This window comes from Eretmochelys imbricata, chromosome 8 (genome assembly GCF_965152235.1).
Source record: "Eretmochelys imbricata isolate rEreImb1 chromosome 8, rEreImb1.hap1, whole genome shotgun sequence".
Classification (NCBI taxonomy): domain Eukaryota; kingdom Metazoa; phylum Chordata; order Testudines; family Cheloniidae; genus Eretmochelys; species Eretmochelys imbricata.
In genome coordinates, this window is record NC_135579.1 from 51,664,801 (window position 1) to 51,678,974 (window position 14,174).

The 14,174-nt window shown below is 42.1% G+C and overlaps 1 protein-coding gene across 5 annotated transcripts in view; it reads left to right on the forward strand.

The window, feature by feature from the left end:
• Positions 1-14,174, forward strand: part of RALGPS2 (Ral GEF with PH domain and SH3 binding motif 2) — a 273,721-nt gene that overhangs the window by 27,320 nt on the left and 232,227 nt on the right. For 2 of the 5 annotated variants that reach the window (XM_077823533.1, XM_077823537.1), the window contains exons 2-4: positions 8,730-8,885; positions 9,103-9,183; positions 10,725-10,864. In XM_077823533.1, the coding sequence (XP_077679659.1) occupies positions 10,808-10,864 (57 nt within the window). In that variant the 5' untranslated portion in view covers positions 8,730-8,885; positions 9,103-9,183; positions 10,725-10,807. Of the gene's footprint in view, positions 1-8,468; positions 8,604-8,729; positions 8,886-9,102; positions 9,184-10,724; positions 10,865-14,174 lie in introns of those variants that run through there. The other 3 variants (XM_077823534.1, XM_077823536.1, XM_077823535.1) reach the window with 3 other exon arrangements.

Here is a 14,174-nt window from a genome sequence, read left to right on the forward strand (position 1 = left end):
TGGTCTGTCTAGCCCAGTAACCTGTCTTTTCACAGTGGTCAATGCCAGATGCTTCAAAGGGAATGAACAGCACAGGGCAATTCTCAACTGATCCAGCCCGTCATCTTGCAGTCAGAGGCTTAGGGACGCCCAGAACATGGGGTTGCATCCCTGGTCATCTTGACTAATAGCTATTGGTGGACCTATCCTCCATAAACCTACCTAGTTTCTTTTTTGAACCCAGTTATACTTTTGGCCTTGGCAACGAGTTGCACAGACTGACTGTGTGGTGTGTGAAGAAGTATTTGCTTGTGTGTGTGTGTTAAACCTGTGGCCTGTTAATTTCATTGGGTGACCCCTGGTTCTTGGTTTATGTGAAGGGGTAAATAACACTTCCTTATTCACTTTCTCCACACCATTCATGGTTTCTCATATCCCCCGAAGTCATCTCTTTTTCCAAGCAGAACAGTCAGTCTTTTTAATTTATCCTCATATGGAAGCTGTTACATGTTCTTAATCTCTTTTGTTGCTCTTCTCTGTACCTTTTCCATTTCTAATATATCTTTCTTTGGGGTGGGGGGGGGGGCAGAACTGCATTCAGGATTCAAGGTGTGCGCATACCATGGATTTTTATATAGCAGCATTATGATATTTTGTCGTATTATCTATACCTTTCCTAATGGTTCCCATTGTTCTGTTAGCTTTATTTATTTATTTATTTTGCTGCTGCTGCACATTGCATGGATATTTTCAGAGAATTATCCACAATGACTCCAAGATCTTTCTTGAGTGGTAGCAACTGCCCCATCATTTTGTATGTATAGTTGTGATGGCTTTCCAGTATATGTTACTTGCATTTATCAGTACCGAATGTCATCTGCCATTTTGTTGCCCAGTCACCCAGTTTTGTAAGATCCCTTTCTAACTCTTTGCAGTCTGCTTTGGACTTATCTGTCTTAATTTTTTATTGTCTGCAAATTTTGCTGCCTTACCGTTTACCCCTTTTATCAGATCGTTTATGAATGTATGTCATGCTGTATGGAGTAGCTCATGACCTGTGAGTGCCTACTTCAAAAAAGCAGGGCAGACACTCCAAACTTGTGGTATTTTCTGTATTTAGATTTCACCAAGTCAGTAACAAGTGTGAACTCCTAAAATACTGCAGATAGTCCCATTAGACACTTGAGTCTATTTTGCAACCCAGGCAAGCTGCACTATGTGATGATGGTCCCTTACACTCTGTCCCAAGAGACCATTCACTCACCCAGGTCTATTTGCATCCTAGACTTCAGAGCAAAGAAAATACTGGTAGCCAATTCTGTAATAAATTAACTAAAGGTTTATTAGCTGGGGAAAAGAAATGAGTTATTGAGAGTTTAAATCAGATAAAATATGTGTATAGGTGAGTCTGTCTATAATTCCAAATGGTAGCAGAGATGTAGTTGTCCAAGTGTCTCTCAGGGCTACCCAGGATAACTCTGGGGATCTCTGTCTTCTCTTTCAGTTATTCTGCCACGTTAAAATCCAAACAGTTCAGAGAGAGAGATTTTTTTCCTTGTGTAAATACTTAAAGCTTCTCTCAGAAAAAAGGCTGACAGGATCACTACCCACGTGGGCTCTTTTTTTTTTTTTGATGGAGAGTGAGAAATGCATTTAGAAACTTTGATCTTCGATCATCCCACACAGTGACCATTTGCTTTGAAATTAGCACTTTTCTGATAGTTCTTCTTTTGCATTGCACAAGGCTTCTTTCTCATTTGGTGGATTATTTAGTTACAGGAGTATACACAATGTAAATGTTAGCTATTACATTATAACAGCATACAGATAAGTGAAAACAATGCATGCAGCACACCACTGGTGTTTAAACTTCATAAAAACTGAATACATTGTTGTACATTTAAACAATCACTTTTGACATGTACTAATACACAAGTGAATTGACGTGGCTTCCAGCTATGCATTTGTAAGTGTTCAGTGATGCCTGGGGCTTTACACTATATCCACTGTATTCCCCTTATCCATGTTTGTTGACCTCAAAGAATTTTAATAGATTTGTGAGGCATGATTTCCCATTACAAAAGCCATGTTGACTCTTCCCCAGCAAATTGTGTTCATCTATGTGTCTGATAAATCTTTTTTTTTTATTTTTTAAATACAGTTTCAACCAATTTGCCAGATACTGAAGTTAGGCCTACTGGCCTGTAATTGCCAGGATCATCTTTGGAACCTTTTTCTTAAAATCAGTGTCACATTAGTTATCCTCCAATCATCTGGTGCAGAAGCTGATTTAAATGGTTTACATACCATAGTTAGTAGTTTCCTGACATTAGTGATGGATATGTCTGGAGGTGAGAGCTTATCTGGGTCCACTCCAGACTCAAGGTTCATGGTCCTCATGGGACCTGTTTCTGCATATTAATGTCAGGGAGCTAAGGGCTGTCCACCTAGCCTGTCAGGCTTTTCTATCTTAGGTAAAGGGAAGAAGCCTGTTTGTTCTCACATATGACACAGTGGCAATATTCTGTCTCATTGGGCAGTGAGGAGCCCAGTCTTTTGTGCTTTGTTATGAGGCAATTCGGTAATGGAATTTTTTCATTGCCGATGTAATCAGTCTCAAAGTCTCTTGCCTTCCAGAGGTGCAAAACAAGCTTGCAGATTGTTCGAGTCACCATGAGTGATCTCTCCACCTGGATGTATCCAGGGCTGTTTTCCATCAGTGGGGGAATCCCCCAATAGACCTATTCACAACCAAAGCCAATGGGAAATGCCACCAGTTTTGTTCCGTACGAGGTCACAGTCCTGGTTCCATCACAGACACTTTCCTACTATCCTGGTTGAACAAGCTCTGCTATGCTTTTCCTCAAAGTCCACTGCTACTCTGAGTTGTTGCTAACCATAAAATGAGACCTGCCCGGGTTATACGAATAGCCCCAGCCTGGCCCTGGCAGCACTGGTTCTCCAGTCTCCTGAATCTGTCGGTGGAGGCTCTGATTTCACTTCTGTTGGACCCAGAAATAATTTTGCAGGATCATGGTTGGCTATCCCATCCAAACCTGTGGGCACTTCATTTAACAGCTTGGAGCAAGTTCACCATGTCTTGTTAAATAATAGGTAGCCTTTCACCAGGAATACTTAAATTTTGAAATGGAAACATTTTTTCATCTTATCGCATCAGTTCGAGGTTTCCTCAATCCAGCATAGCCTGGACTATCTATTGCACCTAAAACATCAAGGGTTGGCGATTAGTTCTATCTAGGTCCACTTGGCAGCAACATTAGCTTTCCATCTTCATGTGAACAACTGTTCTACATGTTCCAACAATATCGCAATCAGATTTTTTAAAGGCCTGGAAAAGTTGTATCCTCAGATAAGGAAACTGGTTCCCCGCAGCACTTGAACTTTAATTTTGTCAAAGTTTATGATACTTCCATTTGAGACTTTAGCAGTGTGCTGCTTACTACACGTATTACTGGAAGTTGCCTTTTTTAGTAGCAATCACTTCAGCCAGGAGTGTGGCTGAACTGTGTGCTTTGACATCTGAACCTCCTTATAAAATTTTCTTCAAGGACAAAGTGTATCTACGCCCTATCCAAGATTTCTCACTAAAGTGGTATCTAATTTTCATGTTAGCCAGTCAATTTACTTACATATGTTTTACCCAAAACCCAATGCCAATAGAGAGGAGCAACACCTGTGCATGCTAGATGTTAGAGGACCTTGGGTGTTTGTCAAGGTTCCTTCCCCACTCTGAACTCTAGGGCACAGATGTGGGGACCTGCATGAAAGACCCCCTAAGCTCATTCTTACCAGCTTAGGTTAAAAACTTCCCCAAAGTACAAACTTTGCCTTGTCCTTGAACCCTATGCTGCCACCACAAAGCGTGTTAAACAAAAAACAGGGAAAGAGCTCACTTGGAGACGTCTTCCCCCAAAATATCCCCCCAAGCCCCCATACACCTCTTTTTCCTGGGGAAGGCTTGATAAAAATCCTCACCAATTTGTACAGGTGAACACAGACCCAAACCCTTGGATCTTAAGAACAATGAAAAATCAGTCAGGTTCTTAAAAGAAGAATTTTAATTAAAGAAAAGGTAAGAGAATCACCTCTGTAAAATCAGGATGGTAAATACCTTACAGGACAATCAAACTCAAAATATAGAGAATCTCTCTAGGCAAAACCTTAAGTTACAAAAAGACACAAAAACAGGAATATACATTCCACTCAGCACAGCTTATTTTACCAGCCATTTAACAAAAGGAAATCTAATGCATTTCTAGCTAGATTACTTACTAATTTAACAAAGTTTCTGAGACTGCATTCCTGATCTGTTCCCAGCAAAAGCATCGCACAGACATACAGACCCTTTGTTCCCCCCCTGTCCAGATTTGAAAGTATCTTGTCCCCTCATTGGTCATTTTGGTCAGGTGCCAGCGAGGTTATCTTAGCTTCTTAAGCTTTTACAGGTGAAAGGGTTTTGCCTCTGGCCAGGAGGGATTTTATAGCACTGTATACAGACAAGTGGTTACCCTTCCCTTTATTTTTATGACAGCGTTCTACATAGGTAGGACTAAACAATTCCATTTGTCAACCCAACTGTTCATGGCCATCACAAACAGGATGAAGGCTCTCTCAGAATCATCAGAGAGAATTTCATCATGAATAGCCTCCTGTATTTGTGTATGTTGTTAGCTGGCTGGCATTTCCACACGGAGCAAAGTAACATGGCATTCCACAACATCGCAATGAGCCTTGTCAGTGTTTCTTGCGCAAGTCCCTATCTAGGACACTTGTAAAGTGGTAACTATAAGTCCCAGCTTCACATCCCCATTCTGGAGACTCTTTTAAGTTTGGATGAGCTATGCGTGTACATAGACTCCCATGACTTCTGCTTCGTAGCTTGTGAGCCACCAAGAGTGGAATGGACATGTGCAATCGCTCAAAGAGGATAAAACGGCTACTAACCTTCCACGATTGTTGTTTTTCAAGATCTGTTGCACATGTCCATTCCACAACCCACTTTCCTACCCCTCTAGGTTGGAGTTGTATGGCAAAAAGGAAAGGGGGAGGGCAGGTTCTGGGGAAGTTGGACCCTTTATACTGGCATGCAGTGATGTGCAATGGCAGAGGGTGTTTGAGCCAGACTGATGGATAACACTGAGGGAGAATTTTCCAGTGACTGAGTGTGGAGTGCAGAAACACCGGGTGGAATGGACATGTGCAACACATCTCAAACAACAGTTATGGAAGATTAGTAGCTATTTTTTTTCTTGCTTTTTCAACTCACGATTGGTCTCTTATCTTTGAATGAACTAGTCTGTGAGCTGAACTAGTTGAATAAACTGAAATAAAGAAAATGTCTGCATCTGATAGCAGCAGTCTCTTCTGCAAATGCTGGTTTAGCATTCCAACAATGCCTGGTTCCAAGTGTTTGCCAATGACTTTCACGAGTTCAGTGATACAAGTTTCTTTAAAACTTGGCAGCAAATGTACTGCTTAATATTATTTTTTTAAATTTTCTTAATTTAAATTATTTTAATAGGGCATAATAAATGTAGGCTTTAACATAAATTGTCACTTTAATAAAAACAAACCTATTTATAATTACATTCAGGTTTATATTTTTTTTTAAAATCAGGTTCTAATAGAAGTCCAATTCTCTCTCTTTTAAAGATCAACTTTTTTTATCCACCATGGGGCAGCTGGTGGTAAATCCTTCTCCAGTTCATGAGCTTGCAAAATAAGACAAAACTCATTTCCAAAGACCTCCCAGATTCTGGCTATGGCTACACTAGAAACCTTACAGCGGCACAGCTGTACCACTGCAGCTGAGCTACTGCAAGGTCTCCCGTGTAGACTCTCTATGCCGCTAGGAGAGAGAGCTCTCGCACTGGTATAATTTAAACCACCCCCAATGAGTGGCAATAGTTGTGTCAACGGGAGAGCATCTCCCACTGACATAACGCTGTCCACACTGGTGCTTCTGTTGGTGCAACTTATGTCAGTCAGGAGTGTGGTTTATTCACACCCCTGACTGACACAAGTTTTACTGAAGAAACGCTAGTGTAGGCATAGCTTAAGAGTTAATTTTTTTTAAATAATAGTCTAGTCACACTTAAAAGTATTCAGCGACCCAAAAAAACAACCTTCAATAATGCAGAGTTTAGGTAGCCCTTCACTGACAAAAGCACTGGTGGGGACAGTGCTATATCCGCAGGAGATGCTCTTCTGCCAGTATAGCTACTGCTGCTCATTGGGGGTGCTTTAATTATGCCAGCTAGAGAGCTCTCCCGCTAGCATACAGCAGCTACACAGGAGAGTTTACAGCAGTACAGTGCAGCTGTACTACTGTAAAGTCCAAAGTGTAGACATAAATTCCAGTCTGCTGTTCTTTCCTCTGGTCTATGATTTGGATCACTAATGCTGTTCCATGCCCCCACTATTCTAGAACACTTAGAATAATTGTTCTTTAAATAGAAAAGTCTTGTCAGCCTCCACTGTAGTAGAGCTAGCTCTCTGCTTTAATATTGTATGAAATTAATCATCAGCAACTGCTTTGCTATATCCTGATTCCCAGCACAGGATAATCCTGAAATACAGGAAGCTCTAAGAGGGGTGAAGTGGGCCATTCAACTCAATATGATGTTCTGGGCTAATGAGAGCACCCCGTAGAGATGAGAACAGCCTGAAACAATAGCTCTCAGACATATGAACTGCTCCATTCATCTCAATGGGTGTTCCCATCCCCCTTCCCCAGTGTTTGAAAAGTGTTCCCATCCCCCTTCCCCAGCTGTGATATGTATAAATCATACCTGTTCTCACCTCCTTGCTCCAGTCTCAGCAGTGTGTTCTTGGTACATGCTCCTAGCATGTCTATTCTCAGCTCCCCATCCCAAGCGGCAGGACCACAGAGCTTGAACCCCAGATGTCCGCTCACGTGTAGAGAAGGGAGAGACTGGCACAGACCCCTTCAGAGGGTCAAGGTCCCCCAAATATGGGCTCTTGCTCCTCTGTTCATGCATGCTTGCATGCTCTGTGTACCTTGTGACCATTAGGCACGCGCCTGAAATGAAAGCTAAATTCTTTGGTGAATACCGTTCTGAATTTTGCTCCCCTAAAGGGGCAGTGGGCAGACCCTAGTTGGGGGTAACTCTTGAGCGACTGAGACCCTTGTTACAGGATCGGAGCACTGGTTTGCTAGCCAAGTCTGGGCAAAAAAAGGACAATATGTCAGCCTTAAGAGAATTGTTTTTTCAGATTGCTATATCTTGGGAACCCCTCAGTCAAAATACCTCAAATTTGGCTCCTTAACTGTACCCTGTGCCCATATGAGGCACACCACATTTCAAGGCAATCTGAGTAACCGTGCCGGAGCATGTAGAAGAGCTGAGTTTTAAACAGAAAGCTGGTCTTGCCCTTAGCTATAGCAGGCCTGACAATCCGCTATAATAAACTCAGAGTTTGTCTATGCTTACAGCTGCACCAGTGCAGTGGCACTGGTTAGTGAAGACACTATCCATGCCAATAGGAGCGCTTCTCCCATCGGCATAGGTACTCCACCTCCCCAAGAGGTGGCAGCTGTGTTGACAGGAGAAGCCCACCCTTTAACACAGCGGTGTCTATGCTGGGGGTTAGGTCACTATGACTGTGTCGCTCAGGGTGAATTTTCCACACCCCTTAGTGACGTAGTTATACTGACACAAGTTTGTAGTGTAGATGAGAGCTCAGCAAGGTTCACTGAATGTTTTTAATTAGTTTTATTTCTCTAGCGCTTATATGGAAGATAAAATGAATGAGAGAAGAAGATACTACATCATGGTTTCAGTCTGTTCTGATTTAATTGAAAAATAATAGCTAAGGCAGTAAAATAAAATACATTTTTTTTTAACGTAACCCCTTCACAAAGAATCACAAAACAGAAGGTACATAGAAATCAAATAGGCTGGTGGGTGATCCTGAAAAAATGAGAGGCTTTTTAGAAACACACATTTTTGTGGACAAAGGTCATGCATAGAAAATTTGTGCAGAAAAGCTATCTGATTATAGTATTCACAAAAACAGCAAGGAATCTGGTGGCACCTTAAAGACTAACAGATTTATTTGGGCATAAGTTTTTGTGGGTAAAAAACCACTTCTTCAGATGCATGGAGTGAAAATTACAGATGCAGACATTATATACTGCCCAAATAAATCTTAGTCTTTAAGGTTCCACCAGACTCCTTGTTGTTTTTGTGGATACAGACTAACACGGCTACCCCTGATACCTGATTGTAGTATTGTATTTGCTGTCTCTCATAACTTTTTAAAAAAGACAAATGATCGCTGACGTTGTTTGAGGGGAAACACACATTTTTCAATGGAAAGCCCTTAGCTGACAGTTGCAGTCACAGCTCCCTGAAACATGTGTGCAGCTGTTTGTGTTTGGTTCATTCCACTTGCTGCTTTAAATAGTCTTGTCCTTCTGGTGGATCCATGCATGCATTGTGAGAGACAGGGGCTGCTTCCTTGCATGACTGCGTGCAGACACTATGGCAGAAAGCTATCACCTCCTGCTGATTAACTCTTGGTCTGAGGTCAGCGTCAACTTTGAGTACTGCTACTTTTGAATGGTGGTGGTCAAGGAGGTAAGGAACTTGTTTATTACTGTAATTCATTTTTAAGTTTTAAGTTGCATTTTATTTTTCTGTTTTGTTGTGAGTGGGGTTTTTGAAGCTGAGCTAATAGTTTTCTTCTCTCATGGTTCCCTCTAGGATTCAGAGAACAGGAGTGGTTCATGTCCAGAGTGAAGACTTGCTCCTGGACACTTCTGTCTTGCATCTCATCTGATGCAGTGGGGTCCATGGGATGTACCAGTCTTCAGGCGATGGAAGTGGGGAAATCACCGGGTGCTGGAGTACCATGAGGAGGTAATTTGAGAGCTGAGATTAATCTGGGGACATGAGGATTGGGGAATTGCCTGACTGTATATCTTCACTAGTGCCCCTCTAAAAAAAGAACAGGAGTACTTGTGGCACCTTAGACACTAACAAATTGCCACAAGCACTCCTGTTCTTTTTGCGGACACAGACTAACGCGGCTGCTACTCTGAAACCTGTGATAATGCCCCTCTGTTTTCCTTTTCAGAATTCAGGAATGTGGGAGAGGTGCATCAAAGCAGCTACTGGATTATTGTGCCAACAAGTAGTAAAACAAGCACATTCACAGGTTATATATGTATAATGGCTGCTTAATTTTTCTTTCTTTCTTTCTTTTTTTTCCTGTAAACCCTCTGGAGGGGAAAACTAAACAAGAATATATTTAAGCTAAACATTTTTTTTGTATTTAACGTTTTTTGTAAAAGCTGATAAAATGTTTATTAAACATATATTTTGTCCCTCATTATTGCTCTTTGGATTGTAGCTACTGTGATTGGGTTTATACTGGACAGAGTTGAGACCATCCAAGTACATCATTGATTGCTTTTGTGCAACTGATAATGTGTGAACAGAGCTGGCATGCAACCACTATTGATAGGTTGTTGCTGTCTAAACTACTTGCAGTAGCATGGCTGCTCTAAATTGTATCAGTGTACCAGCTCAGCATAGATCGGGCAAGGGTTGGTGGAGAGCAGAGAGATCTTGAAAGCCTCAGGATGTGGGCTTGTGTTGCAAATCCTCCTCATTTTTTTTTCTTTCCTGCAATGACTTTTTAATTATCAGATTACTCCTGGGCATGTTGAATTATTTAAATTTTAGTTCTTGCAGTTTCTTGCTTTTTAGGATTACATATTTGTCAGATGTACTAATGAAGATTACTGCAAGTAATTTAAAACTCATCTATACATGTTTACTATTGTGTTTTTGGAGAAAATTCCATGGAATGGATTAACTTTATTTTGTGTCTTTCTTGTGGCCTTTTATTGCAGTTTTAATATTAAACGTTGAAAGTCTTATTGGATTGTTTATAGTTACGTTAAACTGTCTGTTTTCCAGTTAAGTGTAGCCCTGACACATTTCTGACTTGACTTTTATATTTTAAAGTTATAATTCATAAATAGCAAATTCAGGAAATGTAATTAATCAGTACTCTGATTAAATACAAATGTAGATACCAATAAAAGCTAAGATAGGATCTGTTTCTCAACACTAGGGAGCACTAATATTTCATGAAATTGAAAACAAAACAAACCTTTATTGCAGGGGTGGCCAACCTGAGCTGGAGAAGGAGCGAGAATTTACCAATGTACATTGCCAAAGAGCCACAATAATATGTCAGCAGCGCCCCGCTCCCGCCCACTGGCAGCCCTGCTGATCAGTACCGCCTCCTCTCTCCCCGCACCTCCCAATCAGCTGTTTCGTGGCATGCAGGAGGCTCTGGGGGGGGGGGAGGAGCGAGGGCATAGCAGGCTCAGGGGAGAGGGCAGGAAGGGGTGGAGTGGGGGAGGGCCTGTGGCAGAGCCAGGGGTTGAGTAGTGAGCACCGCCCCGGCTCACTGGAAAGTTGGCGCCTGTAGCTCTAGCCCTGGAGTCGGCTCCTATACGAGGAGCCGCATATTAACTTCTGAAGAGCTGCATGTGGCTCCGGAGCCACAGGTTGGCCACCCCTGCTTTACTGTATCAGTAGCATTCATATAGAAATAAATAATTTTATTGCTTCAACTGTCTCAAAATATTTTTTGTTACCAAACAGTTTTTCTGTGCAGAAATGAAAACAACAAGCAGCATTATTATAAGAATACAATTTCTGACTTTTTTCATTTTCTTGTAGGAATGATTACTCTGTTGCCTTGGAAATGAAGTGATTACCCTGCTGGTGTAAATGTAGGGCAGAAGATCAATGGTGTGGGCAGTATGGAGCTAACGAACGGGCAGTCGAGCAATGTTAATATTGTTGCTACTGCTTCAGAGGTAAGGACTACAAGCCTACAGCCCCTTATTAGTTAGTCAGATTTTTAAATCTATAAAATGTATAGGGTTACAAACTGCCCCCTCCCCCCCAAATTGAAACAGTGACTTTTTTTCTTTCTACAAAGATACGTTGTGCAGCAGGGTCTTATTCTGTGGATTGTCTCTGACATTTGACAATTCATATTTAATTTAGTTCAAAATTTTGAGTTTTTAGAATGCTTACCAGCCAGGAGCATGAATCAGCCTGTGTGGATTTATCATAGGCAATAAGTGCCCCTCCTCAGTTTCTATGGATGTGGTAGAAGCTTTTCGGCTCTTGTTGGGTCTGTTTATTCTATCAAACTGTGCCTGGTGTGTAAAAGGAGTCTTACTGAAAACCCTTATGCAGTTCCAATTTTTATTTTATATTTAACTTTTGAAAATAATTTCAAGCTCAGTAAATGGATGAGGCTTTGGCACGCTTTTGTTGATGATGCTCCTCATATCAGCTGCCTTCTCCAAAGCTTTGTCACACTGCCTGGGTGCCACAGGTGGAGTGTTAGAGCCTCTCTAAAGCACACACTGTAGTCTTGCTTATAGTGGAGCATCTCTCTTCCTGTTGCTTGTCTCAGTCCTCTTGGTGCCCCCACCCTGGCCTTTCCAGAGCCTTCAAATAGACTCTTGTTTCTTCGGTCCTTTGCTTATAGGCTGTATGTTGCACATACAGCAGACCCTATGGTGGGTTACTTGACTGCCCTTTCTCATTTAACAGCAGTTAGAAAGACACAAGAAGTACTTTTTGTGGATAAGCCATAGGACATTCACGCTGCTGAGCTATGTGCTTGGGAAATGGGCTCCTACCTTTGTAGTGGGTTCTGGTTTAAGGGTAGGGGCTTGTTATATCTTATTCAGTACCCTGTTTTTATCTTCAGGAGACCTTAGGATGTGATGGTGACAAGACAAATGTCCCTTGCTTCCTGGATGATCAGGATGAATCATGAGGTTCTCCATAAATATATTTCCTCAGAGATAGATGTTATATGAGTAGAGATAACACACCCCATGTACTTCCACTGAGAACTAGAGATTGACTTCCATCCAGAAATCGCCCACCTTTTTTTTTAGGCTTCTCATTCAATGAGTCTTGGTCCTTTCTAGGAACAGGAGGACCAAGAAGATATGGTGATGTTATCAAAGAGCTTTATTTGGACCCCATCTCCCTATAACATATAAGGGATGTTAGGGTCAGTGTGGTGGATTCATGAATCCTTAATGTAGTTTAGAGGGCCTCCAGGATCTGTCTTATAAAATTTTTCCAAATCAGTCCTTCCCTGAAGTATGATTTTAGGTACCATAATATCAGGAAGACTCAGAACTAGAATGGAATTGGTGAAATTCCAACTGGCAAAGTGTGCGGGGAGGGAGGGTGTGTTGAGAACATATCTACTTCTATAGCAAGGTGACTGACTGCACAAAGCTCAGAATTCTAGAAGAACATCACTCCCCATTCTTATTGGTGTCTTTGTGTGTACTACTTTTGGCACAGTGTGTGATGTGTCTTCACATTGCTGGTTTTCATGTTTAGCTCTGTCTGGATGACTGGCTGATCAAGGACAGTACTTGTCATGGATGTTGGTGTTACTGTCAGAAGCTGTCACAAAGGTTTGGAGTAAACACTTCACGTATGTGTCAGTATAGATTCCACTGCAGGTGTACATGTGTCTAAAGCACATGAGATTGGATTTTTTTTTGAATAGTAGTGTTTGTTGAGGCTAATCATTTGCTCAGTGCCTCCTCGTTCTCTTGTGTAAGGGCATAAAGGGTGGAGTGACTGTAACACTACTTCAGTTTCCTCTTACTTCCATGTCAGTGAGATGGGACTCAGTGAGTGTCTGACCCGCTACTTCTGCTGAGCTTCAGATCTCTTCCTTTTCTTGACTAGTTTGCCAAAGAGAATTTATCTTTGCCCTCCTTGTCCCCTAATTTCTTTAATTTGCACAATTCTGCAAAAAAGAGACTCACCCCGTACAGCGGGTGAGGGGCCTTGTCCTGACTGCTATGATGTTTAAATCCTTAGAGTTTAAAGAGCAAGGGTGGGTTAGTGATTAGCTTCAGACTTGGAAGACCTGCGTTCAAATCTCTGCTCCACCAGAGACTTCCTGTGTGACCTTGGGCAAGTCACTTGGCCAGTCTGCCTTAGTTCCCTATCTGTAGCATGGGGATAATAATACTTCCCTACCTCACAGGGATGTTGTGAGAATAAAAACTTTATAGATTAGAAAGTGCTTTGAGGTCTACTGATGAGAAGTGCTGTATAAGAACTAGGTAATATATTAAACACTGCCTGACCTGCAACAGATTCATCCCCTTGGTCAATAAAATAGCCACTGACTAAGCCCATCTGGGGGAGAGTAACATCCCCGAAATGGGTTAATATGCATATCCTTCTTGAATGCTCTCAAGTCAAGGGTCATGCTGCTGAAGCTGTAACTGCTTGGGCAAACCGTGTGTCTCTTCAGATCCAGAGGAGATGGCCCCCTCCAAAAAAATCAGCTGAAAGGGTCATTGTTGGCTAGGGTTCCCTTGAGCATGCTCTGGGGCCCTGTGGCCCTACAAAGGCAGGAAAGAATCATCATAGAATCATAGAATATCCAGGTTGGAAGGGACTTCAAGAGGTCATCTAGTCCAACCCCCTGCTCAAAGTAGTTTAGTCCCCAACTAAATCATCTCAGCCAGGGCTTTGTCAAGCCGGATCTTAAAAACCTCTAAGGAAGGAGATTCCACCACCTCCCTAGGTAACCCATTCCAGTGCTTCACCACCCTCCTCGTGAAAAAGTTTTTCCTAATATCCAACCTAAATCTCCCCCACTGCAACTTGAGACCATTACTCCTTGTCCTGTCATCTGCTACCACTGAGAACAGTCTAGATCCATCCTCTTTGGAACCCCCTTTCAGGTAGTTGAAAGCAGCTATCAGATCCCCCTCATTCTTCTCTTCTGCAGACTAAACAATCCCAGTTCCCTCAGCCTCTCCTCATAAGTCATGTGTTCCAGTCCCCTAATCATTTTTGTTGCCCTCCGCTAGACGCTTTCCAATTTTTCCACATCCTTCTTGTAGTGTGAGTCCCAAAACTGGACACAGTACTCCAGATGAGGCCTCACCAGTGTCGAATAGAGGGTAACGATCACGTCCCTTGATCTGCTGGCAATGCCCCTACTTATACAGCCCAAAATGCCATTGGCCTTCTTGGCAAAAAGGGCACACTGTTGATTCATATCCAGCTTCTCGTCCACTGTAACGCGTAGGTCCTTTTCTGCAGAGCTGCTGCCTA